The 20,328-nt window shown below is 49.5% G+C and overlaps 7 protein-coding genes across 7 annotated transcripts; 2 read left to right on the top strand and 5 right to left on the bottom strand.

Moving 5' to 3' along the window:
- Nucleotides 1-1,233: 1,233 nt before the first annotated feature.
- On the top strand, nt 1,234-5,978 carry PHATRDRAFT_39253 (predicted protein; the record flags this gene model as incomplete). The annotated part of the gene is made up of 3 exons (XM_002183376.1): nt 1,234-3,261; nt 3,330-5,891; nt 5,952-5,978. 3 exons carry the CDS (start codon nt 1,234-1,236, stop codon nt 5,976-5,978), a joined length of 4,617 nt encoding a protein of 1,538 aa, XP_002183412.1.
- Nucleotides 5,979-6,460: 482 nt separating this feature from the next.
- On the bottom strand, nt 6,461-6,921 carry PHATRDRAFT_39252 (predicted protein; the record flags this gene model as incomplete). Its single annotated transcript, XM_002183240.1, has 2 exons — nt 6,461-6,749; nt 6,905-6,921. The coding sequence occupies 2 exons, from the start codon at nt 6,919-6,921 to the stop codon at nt 6,461-6,463; spliced, it is 306 nt and encodes a 101-aa protein (XP_002183276.1).
- A 351-nt stretch (nt 6,922-7,272) lies between these two features.
- Nucleotides 7,273-8,930, bottom strand: PHATRDRAFT_48715 (predicted protein; the record flags this gene model as incomplete). The annotated part of the gene is made up of 2 exons (XM_002183239.1): nt 7,993-8,930; nt 7,273-7,892 (listed from the first exon to the last, which is right to left on the bottom strand). Exons 1-2 carry the CDS (start codon nt 8,882-8,884, stop codon nt 7,273-7,275), a joined length of 1,512 nt encoding a protein of 503 aa, XP_002183275.1. The 5' UTR covers nt 8,885-8,930.
- A 3,886-nt stretch (nt 8,931-12,816) lies between these two features.
- PHATRDRAFT_22659 (predicted protein) lies at nt 12,817-14,883 on the bottom strand (the record flags this gene model as incomplete). Its single annotated transcript, XM_002183238.1, has 3 exons — nt 14,072-14,883; nt 13,224-14,008; nt 12,817-13,169 (listed from the first exon to the last, which is right to left on the bottom strand). Exons 1-3 carry the CDS (start codon nt 14,848-14,850, stop codon nt 12,817-12,819), a joined length of 1,917 nt encoding a protein of 638 aa, XP_002183274.1. The 5' UTR covers nt 14,851-14,883.
- Nucleotides 14,884-15,283: 400 nt separating this feature from the next.
- Nucleotides 15,284-16,501, top strand: PHATRDRAFT_22658 (predicted protein; the record flags this gene model as incomplete). Its single annotated transcript, XM_002183375.1, has 1 exon — nt 15,284-16,501. One exon carries the CDS (start codon nt 15,284-15,286, stop codon nt 16,499-16,501), a length of 1,218 nt encoding a protein of 405 aa, XP_002183411.1.
- Nucleotides 16,502-16,630: 129 nt separating this feature from the next.
- PHATRDRAFT_39247 (predicted protein) lies at nt 16,631-18,146 on the bottom strand (the record flags this gene model as incomplete). Its single annotated transcript, XM_002183237.1, has 2 exons — nt 16,631-17,651; nt 17,875-18,146. The coding sequence occupies 2 exons, from the start codon at nt 18,144-18,146 to the stop codon at nt 16,631-16,633; spliced, it is 1,293 nt and encodes a 430-aa protein (XP_002183273.1).
- A 547-nt stretch (nt 18,147-18,693) lies between these two features.
- Nucleotides 18,694-19,880, bottom strand: PHATRDRAFT_48711 (predicted protein; the record flags this gene model as incomplete). The annotated part of the gene is made up of 1 exon (XM_002183236.1): nt 18,694-19,880. The coding sequence occupies exon 1, from the start codon at nt 19,855-19,857 to the stop codon at nt 18,694-18,696; it is 1,164 nt and encodes a 387-aa protein (XP_002183272.1). The 5' UTR covers nt 19,858-19,880.
- Nucleotides 19,881-20,328: the final 448 nt, after the last annotated feature.

The following is a 20,328-nucleotide window of genomic DNA, read 5'->3' as shown; positions in this document are numbered from 1 at the left end:
GCGAGTCGTACCTTGGCGGCGCCCCGTCCTAGTTTTTCCACCGTATCCAAGTCCGGTTCCCCGGAAATAGCACCGGTGTCGTCTTGGGCAGTGGATGCGGGAGGTTGCAAGGCCGCATCAGTAGCGGCCGTCTTGTCACTGTCCGACATGCGCAATGGGGAACCGTGCGGGGTACACAACGAGACGGGTCGAACAAAGGCAACGCCCGACGTCGTAAAGGCCTGTGCCGTCGACGCAGCGAGTACCACGAGCAGTGCAAATCGATTCATGAGGAATTTGTGATGTCTTGGTAGTGTGCGAGAGAGAGAGAGAGAGAGTGTGTGTGTGTGTACGTTATGTAACGGGGTTATTGCTGTGCGAGTGTCGTCTCGGTAGCTGCTAACTGTAAACTGTTCTCCTAGAGTATGTACTAAAGGAGTGGGTAGGAACACGTCTCTCGTCGCTGGAGGGTGGAAAAAAGAGGACAACGTTTGTATCGGAACAACGATCCGTGGTGATTGTGAATCAGCAGCGTTGTGTTGTAATTGGATTTGCGACACCTACGAATACAACTTGGGCGGAAACAAGGTATGTATTGTTGTGCCCAACGAGGATCGTTTCGTACGGACTCCACATGCATCGTCACGGCCTTTGTCAGACGCGTCCTCGTCATCCCGTTGTTCTCGCGACTAATTTCAGTCCGGTTTCCGGATCCCAAACGTCATTCAATCAACTTAGTTCAAGAACCTACTTCCGATAGATCTCTGAAAATGGGAACGTGGACTCACGTTGTGGAGTTAGACACATTCCCGTTCTGGGATCCGACGAGACAAAGCCCAATCCATTCTAGGATCGTGTGACATACAGAAGGATATTTTGAACGGTCCTTGGATCGACTCTACCCGGTACTCAAAGTTCGTCCCCAACAGGATTTTGTCAAAACTCGCCGTAGCAACGAGGAGGACACAGGTCATCGAGGACAGTCATTCGAAGGAAAACATCCTACACAAAAAACGCCAAAATTGGGAACGCCCACACCTTCCTCTCCAATAACTTATGCTTTGCCGAATTTACGGATCCCAAAAAATCATTCTCTCGTTTTGGGACAAGACTTTTTCGCAACAAAACTTGCCCTTGCCAGTCCTTGTCGTGGACTACCTGCCGTATGGAACATTGCTCCACCACAAACACCTCTACAAACTGCTTGATTACATTGAGTAGTCTGCCAGCGAAGTATATTAACACGAAAGGAATATGGAGGACGTAGAAGAAGTGGCAGAGGCACTTCCGACGATTCCCGAGGACGTTCCGACCCTGACGACCGAGGAAGCGACAACGCTACCGGTGCCTGTTGCAAACTCTGACCTTGACGAAGTCACGGACGCTCCCGAATCCGTAGAGACGGAACAATCACCGGAGATTGTCGAGGAAGACATTGACACCTCCGAACCAGCCTCGGTCACGAATAGTACCATGGACGACTACGATTCTGTTGCTAGTGAGCAATCCAACAACGTGTCCAGGGACGAGGCCGATTCTCACGACTCGCATGAAGAGGTGCAGGGGTTGACGGTGGCTTCTGCAGTAGGTCCCGTCTCTTCCCCGTCGCATGTCAGTGGTCAGTTTGATGAAATTGAAGTCGACGAAAGCATGCTTCTACCAACCGATGACGAAGAGGAACTGATTGAAGAAGAAACGGAACAAGTTGACTTCAGGGAAGATTCCTCCGGAGGCTTTGAAGAAGTCGAGGTGCCTTCGGACAACGAAGGCGACATACTTATTGCGGATGACGAACCTCTTGAAGATGATGATACGCATGCCTCCATCGATCAGGTCAGTGAATCGGACGATAGTGCTCATAGCGGAGAGATTTCGCCAGAAGATGAGGTACCGAATGGCGACACCTCGGACGAATCGATCTATAGCGTGAGTGATGCGCCCCGCGAAGAATCTGTTCCTAGTCTCGACTCGGCGGTCAGCTTGAGTACTGAAGATAGGAGTTCGAATTCAGTGAGCTTCATGTTAGCCAACAACGAAGTATTCTCTCCCTCAGATTCGGCTGTGGTTAACCCCAACTTGTCCATGGAGCCGCTCACGAAAACGGCTTCCGTCGCGCACACCGAGCCGCTCGAGTTTGAGCTAGACGAAATGGGACCAGTCACAGGCATTCAAATCGAGGACTCCAGCAGCCGTACGTCCGTCAATAGTTCTTCCCACAGCGATCCATTCTCTCGTCAAACTGACGACAGTAACGAGGTTGCCCTTATTCCATTTGTAGACTCGAACGAAAGCAACGCCTCACAATGGACACCACTTTCAGCTTCTACTCCGGTCATGACTCCTTCAGGTAGGGTTTTTGCCCCTGCACCGCCAACCATACGGAATTCCACCATGGGCTTGTACGAGGATGAACCGACGGACGAAATGGGTGGCATGGATCGTCACAATGAAAACCCGACCGTGGTACCAAAACACGAGGACTTAAATCGCAACAGCGGAGACACGGCGAAGATTGGTAAAGTAACCGCTGCGGGGACAGTGGCAACAGCTCTGGCAGCATCGGAGCGATCGCCACTGGATGCCAGCATGCCGATGGAAGACGCCATGTCAACGCACCCAATAGAAACAAGCGGCTCGTACCACGAAGCGGGTCTTGAGGACAAATCATCTTCGCACAATCTGGGGGAAGAGTTTCACGACGAATCAGCTTCCGGGGATGATAGCGTGTTCTCTGGTGCCGAAGAAGGTAGTGATGGCGATATGGAAGGCGTTGCTATTGAGGAGACGGACGACGAAGAGCCCGATGGCGTCAGAGAAGAGTCCTTAGAAGAACTGGATCGCGAAGAATTCGAGTTCGATAGCGACGATGGTGATGACGCTCGTGTCAAGGGGCAGTCTTCACTAGTACTGACAGCATACGCTGGTCCAGAAAGCGATGAAGATTCCGTAAGCCTGGTACGCACGAGTGATGACGGAGAGGATATCGAAATTGGTCTGGAAGGGGCCTCGGAGAAGGATTCCGCTTCCTACCGAGATGAATACGGAAAAAGCATGGACGAGGAGGACAGCCATTATCGCGGGTGCTGTGCGGTTTTCTTGTCAAATCCCTGTACGCAACTTTTGTGCTGCGTCATATCCGTCTTGATCATTCTAGGGGTCATATTGGTGGTGGTGCTAGCGGGGGGCGATAGTCCGACGGATGGTGGTAGACCATTCCCTACAGGTGCCCCTAATGGAGGGAGTGTAACGTCGGCCCCCACACCAGATGGTTTTACACGAATGGTAAGTTGCGAATTGTGACACTTGACGAAAATTTACATTAAACGCCTCATATTATATTGATTACACAGCCGACCACTTTGCCTACAAACTCTCCAACTCCCTTCAATATCGAAAGTGTTTTACTGGCGAAGCTCAGCGGCATTGCCGGATCGAGCTTTGGGTTTTCCGCCGCGATGACGCGATCGTCTCGCTCTTTCATGGCAATTGGTGCCCCGGAGGGCGGTGCCGGTTCGGTGTCAATGTATAGTAACTCGACTGGTCAATGGCAATCTTTTCAAGTTCTATCATCTCCACAACAAGAAGGAAGATTCGGAGCTGCAGTCTCGTTAACCGACGACACGTCCTCTACTGGTTTGATGGTCGGCGCACCAAATGTCCTCGCTACAGGCACAAACATACCTGTAGGAGCAGCCTACTATTACGAGTACAACCGTGCCGATGCCAGATGGGCACAGCTTGGATCAGTGATACAAGGAGGTGCGTTAGCGGAAAATGCCCAGGAGCACTTTGGTGCTGCAGTTGCAACCAGTGATGTTTACAGGGTTGCCATTGGTGCTCCAATGAACAACGCCGCCGCTGCTCGTGCAGGACGTGTCTACACCTACGAATATAGACAAGATGGAGCCATCTTTGACTGGGTCCCCATGTCTGATTCGTCAGTGACAGGCACAACAACAGATGAACGATTCGGTTCCTCGCTTGACATGTCCACTGATGGAAACGTCATGGTAGTCGGTTCGCCCTTTCGAAGCCTTTTTTATATTTACCAGTGGAACGGTAGCACATGGTCCTTCATATTCTCGGGGTCGACCCCTGGTGGAAATCTAGATGAGGAGTTTGGATCTTCGGTAGCTGTCCTGTCCAATGACTTTATCGCTGCTGGTGGTCCAGGTGCTAGTAACGAGGCCGGGGTCGTTCGAGTCTATGAGCTCCAAAATAACGGTTTGTTCCGACAGTTTGGACCAGATATCGTTGGCAGAAATGGCGAACGTATTGGGGAGCTCAACAGTTTAACGGGAGCAATCACTGAACGCGGCCCGGCTGTCTCGGTGGGTACTGTTGACGGTCTTATTAGAAGATTTGACTACAATGCCAATCTCGGTGAATGGCAAGAACGCTTTGAAGCTGTCAGCACTGGATTTTCTGGACCAGTGTCTTCACTATCCATGGTCACCAATGGACTAGCAAGTTCGATTGTTGCAGGGCACGCTGCAGGAAATGAAGCTGCCGTCTATGAAGCCTTCTTTGGACTCACGGCCAACCCAGCTGGAGTCCCAGACGTTACATTGCCGCCGGTAGCCTCTGATTCTCCTTCACCGACTGCTGTTCCGACCCCTCCGCCCGGGCCCGAGACAATGACACCTTCGCCTACTGCTGTCCCGATTCCTCAGCCCAGTGCCGAGAGCTTGGTACCGAGTCCTGGTGTTTCATCCTCTGCACCTTCTCTTTTGCTGACGCTTTCATCAGCTCCGTCGCCTGCTACCGTCAATATGACTGTTTTACCGACTTTGGCCCCTTTATCTGGGACCCCTTCGTCGGCTCCCAGTGTAGCTTTGTTGGCCATTTCGCTTGTTCGCCTTCTCCCAGGTGGAAGTCCGAACACCGACACTGGCTCTTCCGTAGCTTTGACAGATTCTTCCTTGGCCTTCGGTGCACCGTTGTTCCAGAATGGGGGAGGCATTGTTCAGCCTTACCGAGGATCTGGAGGGGGCTATACTGCGCTGGATCCTATCTTTGCCGTGAATGGTGGGCGTTTTGGAGAAGCTGTCGATGCTACGGACGGTGGTGGTCGTAATGCACTTTTGGTCGGAGCCCCCACAGCTTTTGACGAGCAAGGCTTGAATGTTCGCTTCGGCGCTGCCTACTACTATGAGCTTGTCGGTGATGTGTACTCTATGATTGGATCGACAATAGAACCACCGCTGACGCCTCAAGCTTCTGGCGGTCGATTTGGTACGTCTGTGGCCGTCGCCAGGAATATTAGACGAGTTGCAATTGGTGCTCCCTTCACGAGTACGTCGGCCACTGTCCAGCGTACCGGTCGTGTTTACACATACGACTATGACGGCACCAACTGGACAGCTTTGGAAACGACTCCCGTAGAAGGCTTCGTGACGGACGATTTCTTGGGTTTCGATGTGGATCTTTCCGATGACGGTTCTCGTCTTCTTGTAGGAGCACCAGGGAGCACTAGTGGTGTGGTGTTGTACTATCAGCTTTCTGGACTTTTCTGGCAACCTATTTTTTCGCTACCTGGCTTTGAATCAGACGAGCTCTTTGGGACCACGGTCAAGATTCTGACTGCCGATGGCAATACCATAGCCATGGGAGGACCAGGCTTTGGAGCCAGCAACAATGGCGTGATTCGGGTTTACAGACGAAGTAGCGATGGAACTTTCGTCCAGCAAGGCCAAGATATTGTTGGCGCCGCCAACGAGCGATTGGGAAACCGCAACACGCTCACTGGTTCGAATGGCAAGTTGCTTGTCGGGACGGCCAGTGGTACAGTCAAGCGACTAGACTATATGGTTTCCACGGATGAGTGGACTCAAGTTTCGGAGCAGGAGAACGTCAGCAGAATTTCGGCCCTCGATACTACTGGATCGGTAGACACCTTCTTGTTGGGCGACGTAAGTCAATCTCAAGTTTCGTTGTACACAATCGGATAAAACGTGCATAGTAATTGTCAGTTCTTAATTGAAGCTTGCCCGGAATAGAGGAGATAGAGCACCACCATTCCTCTTGTTTGATAGCGTGCAATTCATGATAGAGATAGCATACCTCGACTGTCCTTTCAATGTTTTGCAGTTTAAAGAGTCTCCTCGAACAAATGTGGAAACGGAGTGCTTGGAAATATCTGCTTCTAGCAATGGAATTTGAGTTTCTCTCCCTATTGTCAGACACAAGAAAGCTTTAAGAATACAGTTTTGCTACCGTGCTGTAAAAGTGCCCCCAGCCTAGCAAAGAGAAGACAATCTGATTTTATCTAACGATTGCGCTGATAGGGGTCGTAAGGAACAACATCGAAACCGGGTCGGGGCGTGACTGGGAGGCGGTTGAAAACACTTCTTACGCTTCCACCATCCAACCCTGTCTTGCCGGATCGATAAAAAATCTTTAAAAAACGTTCTTGTTAACAAGGACATTACCCACAGCATTCGGTGCATCATAAATTGTGTGCTCCACGAAGGCAAATATTCTATCCCTCTTGAAAGGCCGTCGAAACGACATCAACTGATTCGTACTCATTGTCCGCCACGGCGTAAACCAAATACAAGACGGCATCATCTTTGAGTTCAAGTCCTGCGATTGTACTATCGTCTTCCAATACTGTGGTGTCTAACAGTAGTCGCATTTGGTCGGCATCGACTCCATCCGTCGAATGTTGAGAAGCGGCAAGTGCTAGCTGCGTTTTGAGGCTAGCAATGGTATCGGACGTCTCACAGAGAAGGCAAAACGTTTGGTTGCGGCGCTCCACGCGAAGATAGCTGCAAGCGCCAAGGGAAAAAAGAAGATGAGCAACAAAAAAACACGAGTTACAAATCACAGCACAAAGAAGTCGTCCCCGGGGGAACGATTTGTCATTATGCACTACTTGCAATACCTTCGTTTACACTAGAAGCCTCGATATCTCTCTACTTACAGTTTAGTGCTCGACATTCTTCAAAGGCGACCTGTTGTATTGATTGTCGCGACGAGTCTCAAAGTGCAAACGGTGTCGACTATTTCTCCTGATTGTTGATCTCGTGTTGCATTTTTCAATGTAAGATGCGGTCGTTTCCGTGTCCTCACCGTCACAGAGAGTGCTAGGTTTTCCTTCAGTGTCACAATGCTCGAATTCCTCTTAATTCAACATTTACATATCATAAATAGAAATGTCATATCTTGTCGTCTCAGACGACGAATGGATCCGCCCTTGTTTAGGTCAGGCAAATTGCTTTTCCTCCTGTTCACAACACTGCTAATATAATGTACGTAACTATACTCTAGTCTTGACCGAACCGCCTTCTCCTAAATGTAAGGCAAACAAAGTTTGCGATGCTCGATTCGGGGATCGGTCGAGCAGGGGTAGGACCCACCCAGCGTCTCGTTCCGAAACCACTCCACTACGGCATCTCCACCACGTTGCTTCCAAAGGAGTCGAATATCCTTGGCATTTATTCGTAAGGGTGCGTCAAACAAATGAATGGAGGTATCATTGGTAATGTAGCCAGCTCCATAAACCAGCCACTTGTTCGGCAGTTTCCGGGCCAAGAATCCCGTTGTTTCTGGTTTCCGAATGTATGCTGTACCAAAGCTGGCCACGGCAGCAAACACTCCAAAAGTGGATATGGCAACAACGGATTGATGAGCCATGACAATGCGGGCGTATGTGAGTGCCATAGTTTCCCGTATGTCGTTGTGGACGCGAATTCGCGCTTCGGGAAACCGCTCTTGCAAAAAATCTACCAGTGCATCTACCACCAAACGACAACGCTCACCTTTGCCAGAATCAATATTTCGTTGCTGAGTGGCGTTGGCATTGAATGACTGGGTAACAATCCCTATTGAGCTTGTGTTGACAAAAAGATGTCGGGCGTAGTCATGAAACTTCATGAATCCAAAGCCGGGATGATTGCTTGCCATTAAATCTACCAAAACAGAGAGTGAGAGAGAGAGATCTGAGTTTTGGTGGAACGTAATTGGTGGGGCTGTACCGTGACGTAGAGCTATCCGGTGTTATAGACATACCTCCACAGCGAAAATGAATGACCGATTCGTCTAATTCAACACTTGGATACAATGGCACGTCGGTGCTCTCTACTACTGGAAGCTGTCGAATACTACGATACTTGGTTGAATCGTTCGTCGTGGTATTCCACAAGTGTATACGGGCCCACGCGCCACTAGGATGGTCTGGATACGGTATACCTACCATACGGATCGCCATTGTACGCCACTCGTGCTGCATCTCGTTCAGTAAGTAGCCCATCGGTGAAAAGTTGGCGTTGGAGCACGCCTTGGATACAGATACGGATCGTCGGGAGGGATCATGTGCAGGCACAGGATGAGTGGCCTCGGGAAAGAAACCCATCACATGAGGCAAGAGAAGCTGTGACTTCTGGTCGATGGCGTCGGGGCACGTAATAAGAAGATCGGCGTTTCCCAGTGCCCGTGCGGCTATTCGAAGACCGTACAAACCGGTAAGGAAATTGCCACTGCCCAAATGACTTTGTCGAAACAAGTCATCACAGCCAAAGGAAATGTTGAGCAAGATAGGCCCCTGTTTGGTTTCACTACGGCCCAAGGAAGTGCGCAAGACGTCGCAACCATAGTTGCCACTCCAGAAGGAACTCAAAAAGTGATCCATTTGCCCCACTCCTTGCCACGTTATGATTTCGGTGTAGTTCGTTGCGCTCAATAAGCTGTCGAGTCGACTTCTAAAGTGATCTTTGTAGGCATTGGAAGCAAACTCTGAATCGTTGAAGTGGTACCCGACACCACTTATTGCCGCAGTGCCGTAAGGTCGGCGGAGGTTGGCGATATTCGGCAGAAAGAGGATTCCGCGAAGCAAAAAGTGAATGCCCACAGTGACTACGGCGACGGCCATAGCAATACAACGAACTACAGGTCGGCGTTTCATCTTGCCCGATACAGTCCAAACCGGAGATCCCGCGTCTGCAGTCACTTGCTTACCGTCAGTGCCTCCTGGTCATTCAAAACCATTCCGGAAAAAAATGGCAGACGCTGTGTGACAGCTCGTTGGGCCTAATTGCGCCGGAATTCGCCGGTGTTTGCTTTAGTAGAAACGAGACAGACGCGACAAGAATCGCAAGGAAATCATCCGCGCCAAGCTGCTATCTGATTTGAGCTGTTTAAACTTCAAATGATCTTTCAAAAAATGTGTAAATATTCGTTGAAGCGAAATACCTGGATGGTACGAGAGGAAAACAAGAAAGTATCATAGGGGGAAAACACTGCCACATGTTTTGGGTCCAAACTTGCAGTTAATTGTAATATACAAATAGTTCGTCGTCCAACACGCACGCACATACACGAGACTGCAATGCTCGCGGGCCCGTGATCCATCCGAAATAAACAGTCCTAGCAACAAATAAGGAGCTTCGCACGAAGGTGAATTCGGTGCGTATTCATCTATCTATTTCATATCTGTTGCAAGGCCGCACTGCCATTAGACGATTGCTTCGCTTGATTCTCTTTCACAGTCAGCGCGACGAGGCCGGATTCGCGCAAGGTGTACACTCGCACACCGAAACCAGAAAACCCTCGCGCCGTATCAAGTGACAACCACAGAATGGCGACCGCACAAATGCCACAGTCCCGTACCAAAGAGGCGGCGGAGCTGTTTGACCAGCCCATGCACAATATGGATTCGCCTGGAGCGTCTCGAGACGAATTTGAATCCGTATTAATTGGGTTTTCTTCACTGGAAACGAGCTTGGATTCCGCGGTACCAATGGGGCTCCCTGTGAACCTACTCCAGCAACCACAGTCTCCGTCATTGAAGCGACCAGCCAATGGTAGATGCAGTAGTAGCGGTGCTAGTAGCAGCTCATCGCGGCTCCAGAACCCATACGCCAAACGACCACGACATCGGCCTTTCCCGCTGATTACGTCGCCCTCACGGGAAGCATCCAAGGAGACAAACTCGTTAAGAAAATTACCCATCTTTTCCACCCCCAGTGTCTCTGGCACTAAATTCCCACAAGCCGGTTTATCGACGCCACCGACCCAATCCGGTACGTATTCTAGCACTTTTGAGAGTCTTTCGACAAACCCAGAAAAACTTCCGTCAGGGTTGAGCGCAACGGATCGTTTCTTTGCGGCACTACTCCGATCTCCGGTTGCCGACTACATTGCTGCAGCAAAGACGACGGAAGGTATGGCCCCCCTCTCACCAGCAATTTTACAGTGGAACTTATTGTGTCAACGAGTTGGACTGAAGATGCCGACGCAAAAAATTAGACCAATCTACGACACGGCCGCCGCTCATTACGGAATCCGTGCCGCCTTGGTGTTGGAAGAGGCCAGGCATGCATTATCTACTACTTTGGCCGAACGACACGCACCGAGACTTCCACCTGCGGGGCACCCCGACGAGACCCGTAGTGGCACCATTTCTATCCCTGTACAAGTGCGCCAGCAAATAGGGTTGAAATCGACCGGGATCTTCTTAACCTTCCAAAGCTCCGACCCGTTCAAAAGGAACCAGCGTGTTTGGCTGAGATCGGGAGTTGTGGTAGAATGCCACAGGCCAAGTCAGAGCACTATTTTAGCCCGAGTTTTGCCTTCTTCCAAGGACCGAATTATCACAGAGCGTAGCTTTGATGTAGAGATCTATGATCGGTCGGTAAAACTTTCCGATTTTCGAGGAGAGCACTGGAACGTTGTTCCAGTGGACTTTTTCGTTTCCGAAAGTCGGCAATTCGAAGCCCTGATTGAAGTAGCAACCAGCCCGTCCGAGAATGGAAGGAGGAACTGTTCGACCAAACCTCCCTGTGTACCGTTTTTGCATGCTTTGCTTGGTCATGGAAATCCGTCCGTCGAGAGATCAGCAACACCGGCAACAACAGGTATACAAATGCAAAAGAAAAAAGTTTACACTGCAAATGCCGTGATCAGTCGGAAATCCATAAGCCCGATTAGCATCTTTCGTCTCTCCAGCCTCAACAAAGCGCAAGAAGAAATAGTGGCCAACTTCATTAGTTCGCCCCCAAATTCAATTTCAATAGTACAAGGGTACGTCAAGAACTTCCCGCTTGTCCAGTACATTACTTTCTTCGGTATCTCACAACATTTGTGTCTCGTGTGCTCCCCAGTCCACCGGGCACTGGGAAAACAACTTTGCTGGTGTCCACTATTGCCCAGTACTTATCTCGGCAATCAGGATCTCGAAAACGACTCATGGTATGCGCCCCCACGAACAAAGCCATTGCATTATTGGCCACTCGTGTCTTTACCAAGGCTAGCTTAATGAATGAAGACACACCACCATACCGGATGCTCATGGTAGGTGACGAAGAGAAGCTTTTAGAAGAGCCACCAGGCAGCAATCAAGACCATGTCCTCAAAGAGATATACTTGTACTCATGGAAGGCCATGATGGTAAAAGGTTTTGACGGTATTCGGCAGCGGTTGAGAGATCTATCGACTATGGGAGTTGCGTTTCTTGGGCTTTCTAAAACAGCGAAACAGCTCAAATCTAGGATAATTTCTAGTCTTCGCGCCTTACCGAAAGACCTGATAACAGCTATGGATGAGCTTTGCTCTATTTTACACAATCTGCAAACGGTATCAGAATCTGACCGGGAGACAAATTTTTCCGTTGCCGAGAAATTGGCGACAGGTATTTGCCAGGCACTCAGAAAGCTTGACGACAGCACGGTTGTTAGCGAGCTCCTTGCTTCAGCCGACGTTATCTTCTGTACACTGTGTACTGCCGGAGCGGATGTGATCCAACGAAATGTTGCCCTGGAAGCGTTGATTGTCGACGAAGCGGCTGCTGCAACGGAGCCTTGCTTGTACATTCCATTTCGGCTCAAGCCTTCACGTGTGATGATAGTTGGTGATCCGAAACAATTACCGGCGGTAGTGCAAAGCAAGACGGCCAAATGGTTTGGATTAGATATTAGTCTACACGAGCGACTCATGTACCAATGCGGACACCCGTACACAATGCTTGATATTCAGTATCGTATGCATCCTGAGATCAGTCACTTTCCAATGCTGCGCTTCTACGAAGGCAAGGTTTCCGATAGTGACAGCGTCGTTAGTCGGATCCATTCACGGTATTCACGCCTGCCGTATGCGCGCCCATACGTATTCCACCAGATAGCTGGTCAGGAAGAAAAGACCAAATCTGGCAGCTTACAAAATCGCGAAGAAGCGGAACAAGTCGTTCATATTCTTAGTCGGTATGAAAATCCAAAGAAACAAAACTGGTGCTCCCCCGACAGTATTCGTGTCATTACTTTCTATCGATCGCAAGTGGAAACGATCAAGCGTCTCATAAAGCACACGTCTTTAAAAGATGTCCTTGTATCGACCGTTGATTCCTCTCAAGGCTGTGAGGCTGATGTCGTTATCGTTTCTTTTGTTCGAAGCGGAGGTCCGGCCGGCTTTTTAAATGATAATCGCCGCCTAAATGTGGCCTTAACGCGAGCGCGGCGCAACCTCATTTGCGTGGGAAACGTAAAGCATTTTGGCTCATGGTGCCATCCACGCGAGGAGTCTCTGTATCTCCTATCCACCGATGCATATATGAAGCAACGCGTCTTGGTACATCGTTAATGTCAACGCTCCCTTTTGGCAATGGTGCTCCAACGAAACCAAATTTATTTTTTATGAAGTAAACGTACCAAACAGTGTGAATCGGTAATCAATGAAATGAGGAAGGCTCTCCGTGTTGGGCTTGTCAAGATCTGAAACAATCGGAGTTCGATCGCATTCCACCTCCGTCATTCGCCCCACGCCATATGCTCAGATTTCACCGCCAAGCCTTCTTCCTTGAGACACTCAAAATCAATATAGCCTTTGCCGCTTCGTCTAGCTGGATCAGGACATAAATGCTGTTCCACCAGCCGTGAGAGCATGCTCGGAAGCCCTTCGATAGTATTGCGTCTGCTGTTGAGGACTCCCTTCGCTGTAAGGAGCTTGGATCAGATCATGTAAATAGAAGAGTTCGGCATCTTCACCGATCTCAGCAGAACGGTATGCTTTTACCAGCATCCATTCCCGAAGGACGAACTTGGGATTTACAGAAATCATTTGCTCAAACGCATCAGACGACATCCTATTTGCGCTTAAAGCACTACTCCATTCTTCCAGCCAAGCTATCCACTGCTGACGAATTGATGGAGTTAACGCATCGTAGAAGGCCCCTTGTCCCCAGCTGGTTTGCTGACCACCTTCCAGCATTGTCATCATTTCCGTGTAATTTCGGCCTGCATCTTGAGACAAACTCCTTGTGATGTAAGATAGTTGGCGAAAGAAAATAGTCCAATCTGTTCTAGAATGTCTCAGCATATACTGTAGTGAATTCCAAAGTCTGTCTCCTTCTTTTTGATCTCTCGAGAATCCGAGCTTAATCCGAAAGACCTCTGACACTGCTTTCTCGAAAAGAATTTGTGCCCTTTCGAGAAAGGAAGTCCGAATGCGTTCCATATCTTCCATCGTTTGCGCGGCGATAACTGGAACAACGCTTTCCACCAAAATTTTATAATTAGCCAAGGCTGCGGATGGTTGATTCATGAATCCGAAATGTGTTCCACTTCCGGTCCACTTCGAAAATGTTGGATCAAATTCCTCGACGAATCCAAACGGCCCGTAGTCAACTGTCCTGCCCGCCACGAGACAATTGTCGGCGTTGAAATTTCCCTGCGCAAAACCAACGCGAATCCACCCGGCTACCATAGTGGCTATTTTTTCGGCCGCCAGGTCGAGCAGCAGCGCGGCAGCCGCGGCGATGTTGCGACGAGGATAAAAAGGATCGTAACATTCCGTTCGAAATTCACGAAAACATGTATGCCATATCAATTGCTCTAATTCGTGCCATTCAGCAGTTGTGGTATCGAAACGAAGACCCGTATACTCAAAATTCTCCAAGCTTTTCTTTTCCGATCTTCGTGCATACAAGTCGAAATGGCCAATACGAATGAAGCTCATTGAGACTCTGCAGGTAATGGCAGTTTTCTCTTGAACCAACATATTCGGATCTTGTTTATCTTGATGGCGTACGCGTTCAATACTATCTTGTCGTTCCGTTTCGGACGACTGCTGTCGAGAAGAATCATTAGTAAACGGTAGAGACTGGTCGATTCTATCGCTAGAGGCCTGATTGTACCACGGCCGAGAGATGGTTTCGGAATCACTGATGACGAGTGACAAGGCGCGGGTTGTGTCAACACCCAACGCGTACATGGCTTCGCTAGCAAGAAACTCGCGCACACTGGACCGGAGTACCGCCCTCCCATCTCCACTGCGCGAAAAGGGCGTGGTTCCCGCACCTTTGAGCTGCAGTTCCTGTCCCCAGAATTCGCCGATGCTAATGGCTCGTCCATCCCCGTAGCCGTCACCGGTTCGGAAAGGACAGTTGCTGGTATAACGTTCGCCCATGATGGAAAGCGCGTACGGTGTGGCCCAAGTTGGCCCGTACACTTGGTTTCCCGAGATCCAGGCCAGGAATTCCTCCGACTCAATCTGTTCTGGAGTAATAGTTAACTCTCGATGGGCCACGTCCGGGCTGTACAGGAGCAACCGAGGTTGCGGCAAGCCCGTGGGTCGGACGGCTACATAGTGACCGTTGTAGACGGGTCGTGCCGTGCGGTTCTCGTCCAAGGACGACAAGTGCGCAATCTCACGGGAGCGTTCCAGATTCTCTCGAGTTTCCGATGACAAATGTCGAAGCCAGGTGTTGTCCAACGCATCCACGAGGGAGTTCCAGAGGAGACTCTCACTGATTGGCGTCTCGTTCGGCCCCGTCGACGTCCCGTAAGCGGTGTGGGAGAGCGGCGGCAAGTCCAAAGTTGCCCCAAAAATAGTACAGCAGAGCAATCCGATGCCGAAAGTGAAACACTTATTACGAAGCATGAGTATCGACCATTACGAATGGACTGTACTTACCCTTCCGCATTCGCTCACAAAATACGTTTGATTGACTGTGACTTGGGAGATTGCCGTTTGGAGAGGGAACGTCAACGTGCAAAACGTACCCTACCCTATTGGACAAACCTGTCTCGCTCACGCACAGTCAAGCGAAACGGATTTGGGGCGACAGGCGCAGGCCAGACCGACAATTTTCCAGGCAAGATTTTCGGAACCAACGAAATTTCTTTTATTTGCCAAAGGTCAAGAATAATATTTGACAAACATGGGAGACAGAGAGGATCTGATAGTCAGTCTCTCCAGCTAATACTCATCATAGCCAAACTCCTTTTCACAGTCAAAGAAGGAAGCCACTTTCGATAGCCATCGTCCTCCCATCTGCTCGCGTTCAACAAGCAAACAAACAAACATACACACGATGTCTGCGGCAGCGGCAACTACTAGCAGCGCGGGGACGCTGCGGTTCGAAGATGGCGCCGTCCAGTTCCGGCAGCGCATCGTGGTTAGCATTCTCTCGCACCGATCACTTCTGATACGCAATATTCGAGCGGAAGACATTGATGCACCGGGTTTGCGGCAGTATGAAGCTTCATTTCTGCGATTAATTGACAGCATGACGAATGGTAGTCGTATTGAAATCAACAGTACGGGTACACAACTTAGGTTAAGTCCAGGAGTGTTGACTGGAGGATCCATTGAACATACTTGTCCAGTTCCGACACAGCCAACAGATTCCCGCCCAGACGAAGAATCAATGGATTCATCTCGCTCGATTGGTTGGTTTTTGGAAGGCATACTTCCGCTCGCCCCTTTTGGCAAGGAACCCTTGTCGGTTTCCTTTTTTGGCATTACAGACGGCACTTGCGACGTCGATCCTACCTCAGACTACCTTAAAGCCTCCGCTCTGCCCTTGTTTCAAAAGTTTGGCGTGGGTGTGACGGATGCCGAAGATTTCCTGTCGCCACAAGCACCGAGTATTCGCGTGGTGCGACGCGGTGCGGCTCCGGCCGGAGGCGGTCGCGTGGAGCTCTATTCTCCCGTCGTGCAAGTACTGCAACCGATCGAATTTACGGATCCCGGAAAGTTCAAACGGGTCCGCGGGACAGCCATTACCTGCAAAATTGTCTCGTCGAGTATGGCCGCACGGGTTGCCTTTGCCTCCAAAGGCCTCTTGCACCGATTGCTGCCGGATGTTTGGATCCATACAGACGCGCACACCATCAAACACCACAAATGCGGTCCGAGTCCCGGCTTGAGTCTCGTATTGACGGCAGAATCTACCAACGGTGTTGTGTTGACGGCCGAGTGCTGTTTGGACTACCGTAAAGATGCTAGTCGGGAATTACCGGAAGACTTGGGCACACGAGGATCGGCTTTGCTGTTGAACGAAATTCGTAAAGGCGGTTGTGTCGATACCGGAATGCAAAGTCTGGCGCTATTGTGGATGTGTTTATCACCCGAAGATGTGAGCCGAATACGGGTCGGTACCCTATCTCAGTACGCTGTAGAGTCGTTGCGGCTTTTCAAACAAGCCTTCGGTGTGGAGTTCAAAGTCAAACCGGATCATGCTACCAAAACGGTCCTCCTAAGTTGCTTGGGTTCTGGTTACCGAAACATGTCGCGGGCGGCAACGTAGTCGCACCGTGGACACTGCCACCATACGATATTCTGGTCTCCGCTGAAAAAGAACAATTATACATTATAATCTATCTATGCAATTATCCGTCTGTACAGGTGTGCAGGAATGGATACCAAAAATATGTCCTCATGACTTCTGCCACCAAGCCAGTTCTGGATAGCTTACATGTATAAGACTTTCGTTCCCTTGTAGCACCGCCCCAGCGAGAGCCTCCCCAAAAATCCCGTGGTAAAGCAAGCCGCGGCTACTCAGACCGGAGAATACCCAAGCATTGCGATGTAAAGCTTCCGCGAAAGGCATCGGAATTCGCCCAACAATCGGAAGCCTACCATGCCTGCCGCGTTCGCTCTGCACTCGGTAGCCGACCGTCATTCGTTGAATTACACCTTGCTCCCACAGTTTTGGAACCATTCCTTCCGTCCGAATTTTCAATTCAGCAAGCACGCCTTTCACATTAAGTGCATTTTCCTGGAATTCATGTGTGGCACCGACCAAAACAGTATCCTTGTCTGCTAGTGGTGACACGTATTTACCACACAACAGCGCGTTTTTCGACCATTGTGCGTCGCTCGGTATACGCATTTCCAGCGATTGTCCCCGTACAAGCTGTATCGGGAGCGATGCAAGTGGCAAAAAGGTTCCAAACATACCAGAACCAGCCGAAACCACGACCGCGTCAAAGTCCTTCAAGCGATTTTTCCACGCTGACAAGGTGCTTTCCGTGAATCCATCATCACCATGTATTATATTCCACGACACCGATAACTCCTTTTCGTCAGCTAGACTCTCGCAAGCTGCCCAAAGGGAAGACAAATAGGACGGAGGGTGGATTACCTTGCAGCCATTATACATACGCAATGCACCGAGTACGCTGTTGTCACCTTCGGAGAAGAGGCCGGACAGATCAGTACCAGAATCCACCCACTCACACAATTCTGGTAAAGTTTGGGCCGTAGTTTGCAATTGTTTGACATTGTTTGGAGTCATGGCCACTCGATACAGTTCATTGCGCAAAACGACCGATTCGGGGGTGCACCCAACGTCCGCCGAAGATCTCTGCGCCTTGTCCAAAAGGTAATTTGTTGCTTGGAGTCCTTCCATACCCAAGTGCACCAATTTTCCGCGAGGCGAGAGAGGATGCAAAAGTCTACCAAGAAACAAAAGGGGTCGTGTGAGAAAAGAACAAGCGAAGAAATAATCTGATCTTTTCTCAATCCTTTTCGACCCTTTCGTCTCATCGATCTTGGTGATATATGTGTGTCGTCATGAGTACAGAACTCAATGAGGAGTAGCAAATATGTCTATAATCATTGACGAAAAAGCTCTTTGACAATAGTCAGTATTGACATTGACTCTCGCCGAAAACTTACCCTCCGGCAACAGCTGAGGCTCCCGCAGTTCCAACTAACCCCTTGTCGAAGACTTCTACCGAGAGATGACGACCGCTTGGCATTTTTTCCAGTAAGTGGTAAGTGGTCGAAAGGCCGGCGAGCCCACCCCCGATAACTGCTACTCTTTGTGGCGTCGACAAGGCACTGTCTAGGGCCATTTTGGTTTTTGTCCGAGCTCGGGTTTGGACGACCGCTCGTTGGCGTACAGTTGTTAACGCGACACAAAAGTTTGGTCCTCGCGATATAGTCATGCTCCATGTGCACACGCAACAAACCCAAAAGCAACACCGCACTAGTATCATGTGTGCGTTGTCTTTACTGTCAAATCATACTGGTACGTGATGTCAATGCCGACCTCGAAAACACAACGGAGTGACAATCAATGTACCAACTTCTTCCTCTACGCCAGATAAGAGCAGCGGGTATTGGCGTTCTCTCTTGCAACGAAATATTAGACAGCGTCTCGGTGGAACGAATGGTACAAACTGACTGTGACAGTGCCAAAATCGACCGAGCCCTAAACCTATTGTTTCTTCGTGTATGCCAACATTTGGTACGGATGAATGTAAAATTGTCCGGAAAAAGGGGATTCTCCCTTTGTGCGTGTGTAATTGGCAAGATTTATCGTATACTAAGATGTTTTGACTCTGCAGAGATCAAACATTAGAGCGCCTTTCCTCCTACCGATAGCCCTCCCTTCCATTCTAGATTTCTTACAGTCTCTGCGTAAGATATCCGCAAGCCGCGACCAAGAGCTTGGGCGCAAATCCAAAAGAGACTTTGTTGAAAAGTCCAGACTCAAATGTGCTGCCCGTTCTTCAGACGCCAACATTCCTGTAGCGCTGCATAACATATAATTACTGTTGGAATAATGCAGAATCCAAACAATAGTGTTCTGGTATCGACGTCGGCTTCATAGTTCAAGCAGTCGTTACCACCGCCCAAGCACCCATGCCACGTCAAGCCGAACAAAGCTGCCGCTGACAAGACCGAAAACACCAGCAACAGGCCAAGCATCGCTTCCAGTATGCCCAGACACACACAAAAGCCCCCAGAAAAGGCAGTGCAGCCACCACCGCGAACAACCCACGAGTCACGTTCTCGCGACAAAGCCTCAAACGTTTGGCCATCTGTTCGAATCCATACGAAAAGAGTGTGACGGTGAATCGAAGTAACCATTTGCCCCACAGCTATACCATTCATAAATCCGTACGCCCACTCCAAGCCGTTGTTACCGAAGGATGACCCGGCAAAGGCTTCCGAGTATCGGTAAAAACGCTTCACGAGATTGTAGGCCGGGTATATTGTGAGAACCCAGGAAGCGAAGTGAACTGTTCGAAAAAGTCCACTACTAGTGGGTCCATAAAAGGAAGCTTTCCGAAACGCTCTGCACATTAAAAACTGGCACACAGTGGCATTCAAACTCGGAAAAGCGAAAGCGGCAGACAACACACCTTGAATCCAGTGTCCGTATGAATTAAACTCGGGAACGAAGGCAATGTTATCTTCACCATTAACAATACCAAACTTCCATCCGTAGTCTAGCTGGGAGGGGTCGCCAGCGAAGATATCCTGACCGACGAATAGGCGGACGAGCAAGATGTAAAACAGAGCAATAGACGGCGCCATCACCAACACATTCGTCATCGGTGACGTCGACAGGGCTGTCTCTACGCGATTTAAAAGAACTTGTTGGTTTTCCAGTGAAAGTGAAGAAGGATTCAGAGGTTGCTTGGTCGAACGAGAGCCGACGTCCTCAGCCCAGTCTCCAAACAGAACATCATATCGGCAAGTACGCCAACGCCAGATTAAGCTGATGAGAGATGGCACGAAAATTAATGTGTGCAAGGCAAAAATTGCTGAGGAAACCCCGTTTTCTGCACCTATCACAAATACGAGTAGGAAAACAATGCTTCCAAGGAAGATTGATGTATCCGCGCCGGAAAGCAAGGAAAAGATCATCGCGACAAGAGAAACTGGCAAAATGATTAGCGGCGTTGGAAACTCATGGGACTAACAGGAAACCTAAACAGGGAGAACTGGCACGATTGATGTGAGCATCGCGTACATTCTGCTGTTTGGTGGTAGGTGTCACGCTTTTACATAGTGACCTCGTCAGTAGCGCAAGAAGAAAGTATGGTATGTATTGTCTACGTATTCTACATGCGCGTCTAAAGGAAAGGCTTTGAACGCTCGAAATAGCGAAAATAAACCATAATTGCTGTGCCACTCCGTGTATATACTTAGAGAAAGAGCGAGAATGAGAAAAAAAGATCATCAGTGAAGTATAGATGATAGGGTTAAGATGTATTTCACGCCAAAAAAGGGCAATACAGCTGATTCAGAGATAAACTAATATAAAACCTTTGTCACTGAAAATGCTTGATTAGTGACAGTCAACTATGATAACAGATTTTCGAAAAGTTTTGTTTC

This window comes from Phaeodactylum tricornutum, chromosome 19 (genome assembly GCF_000150955.2).
Source record: "Phaeodactylum tricornutum CCAP 1055/1 chromosome 19, whole genome shotgun sequence".
NCBI classification, from domain to species: domain Eukaryota; phylum Bacillariophyta; class Bacillariophyceae; order Surirellales; family Neidiaceae; genus Phaeodactylum; species Phaeodactylum tricornutum.
The sequence above is the reverse complement of the archived record's forward strand: the minus strand, read 5'-3'. Positions and strand labels throughout refer to the sequence as shown.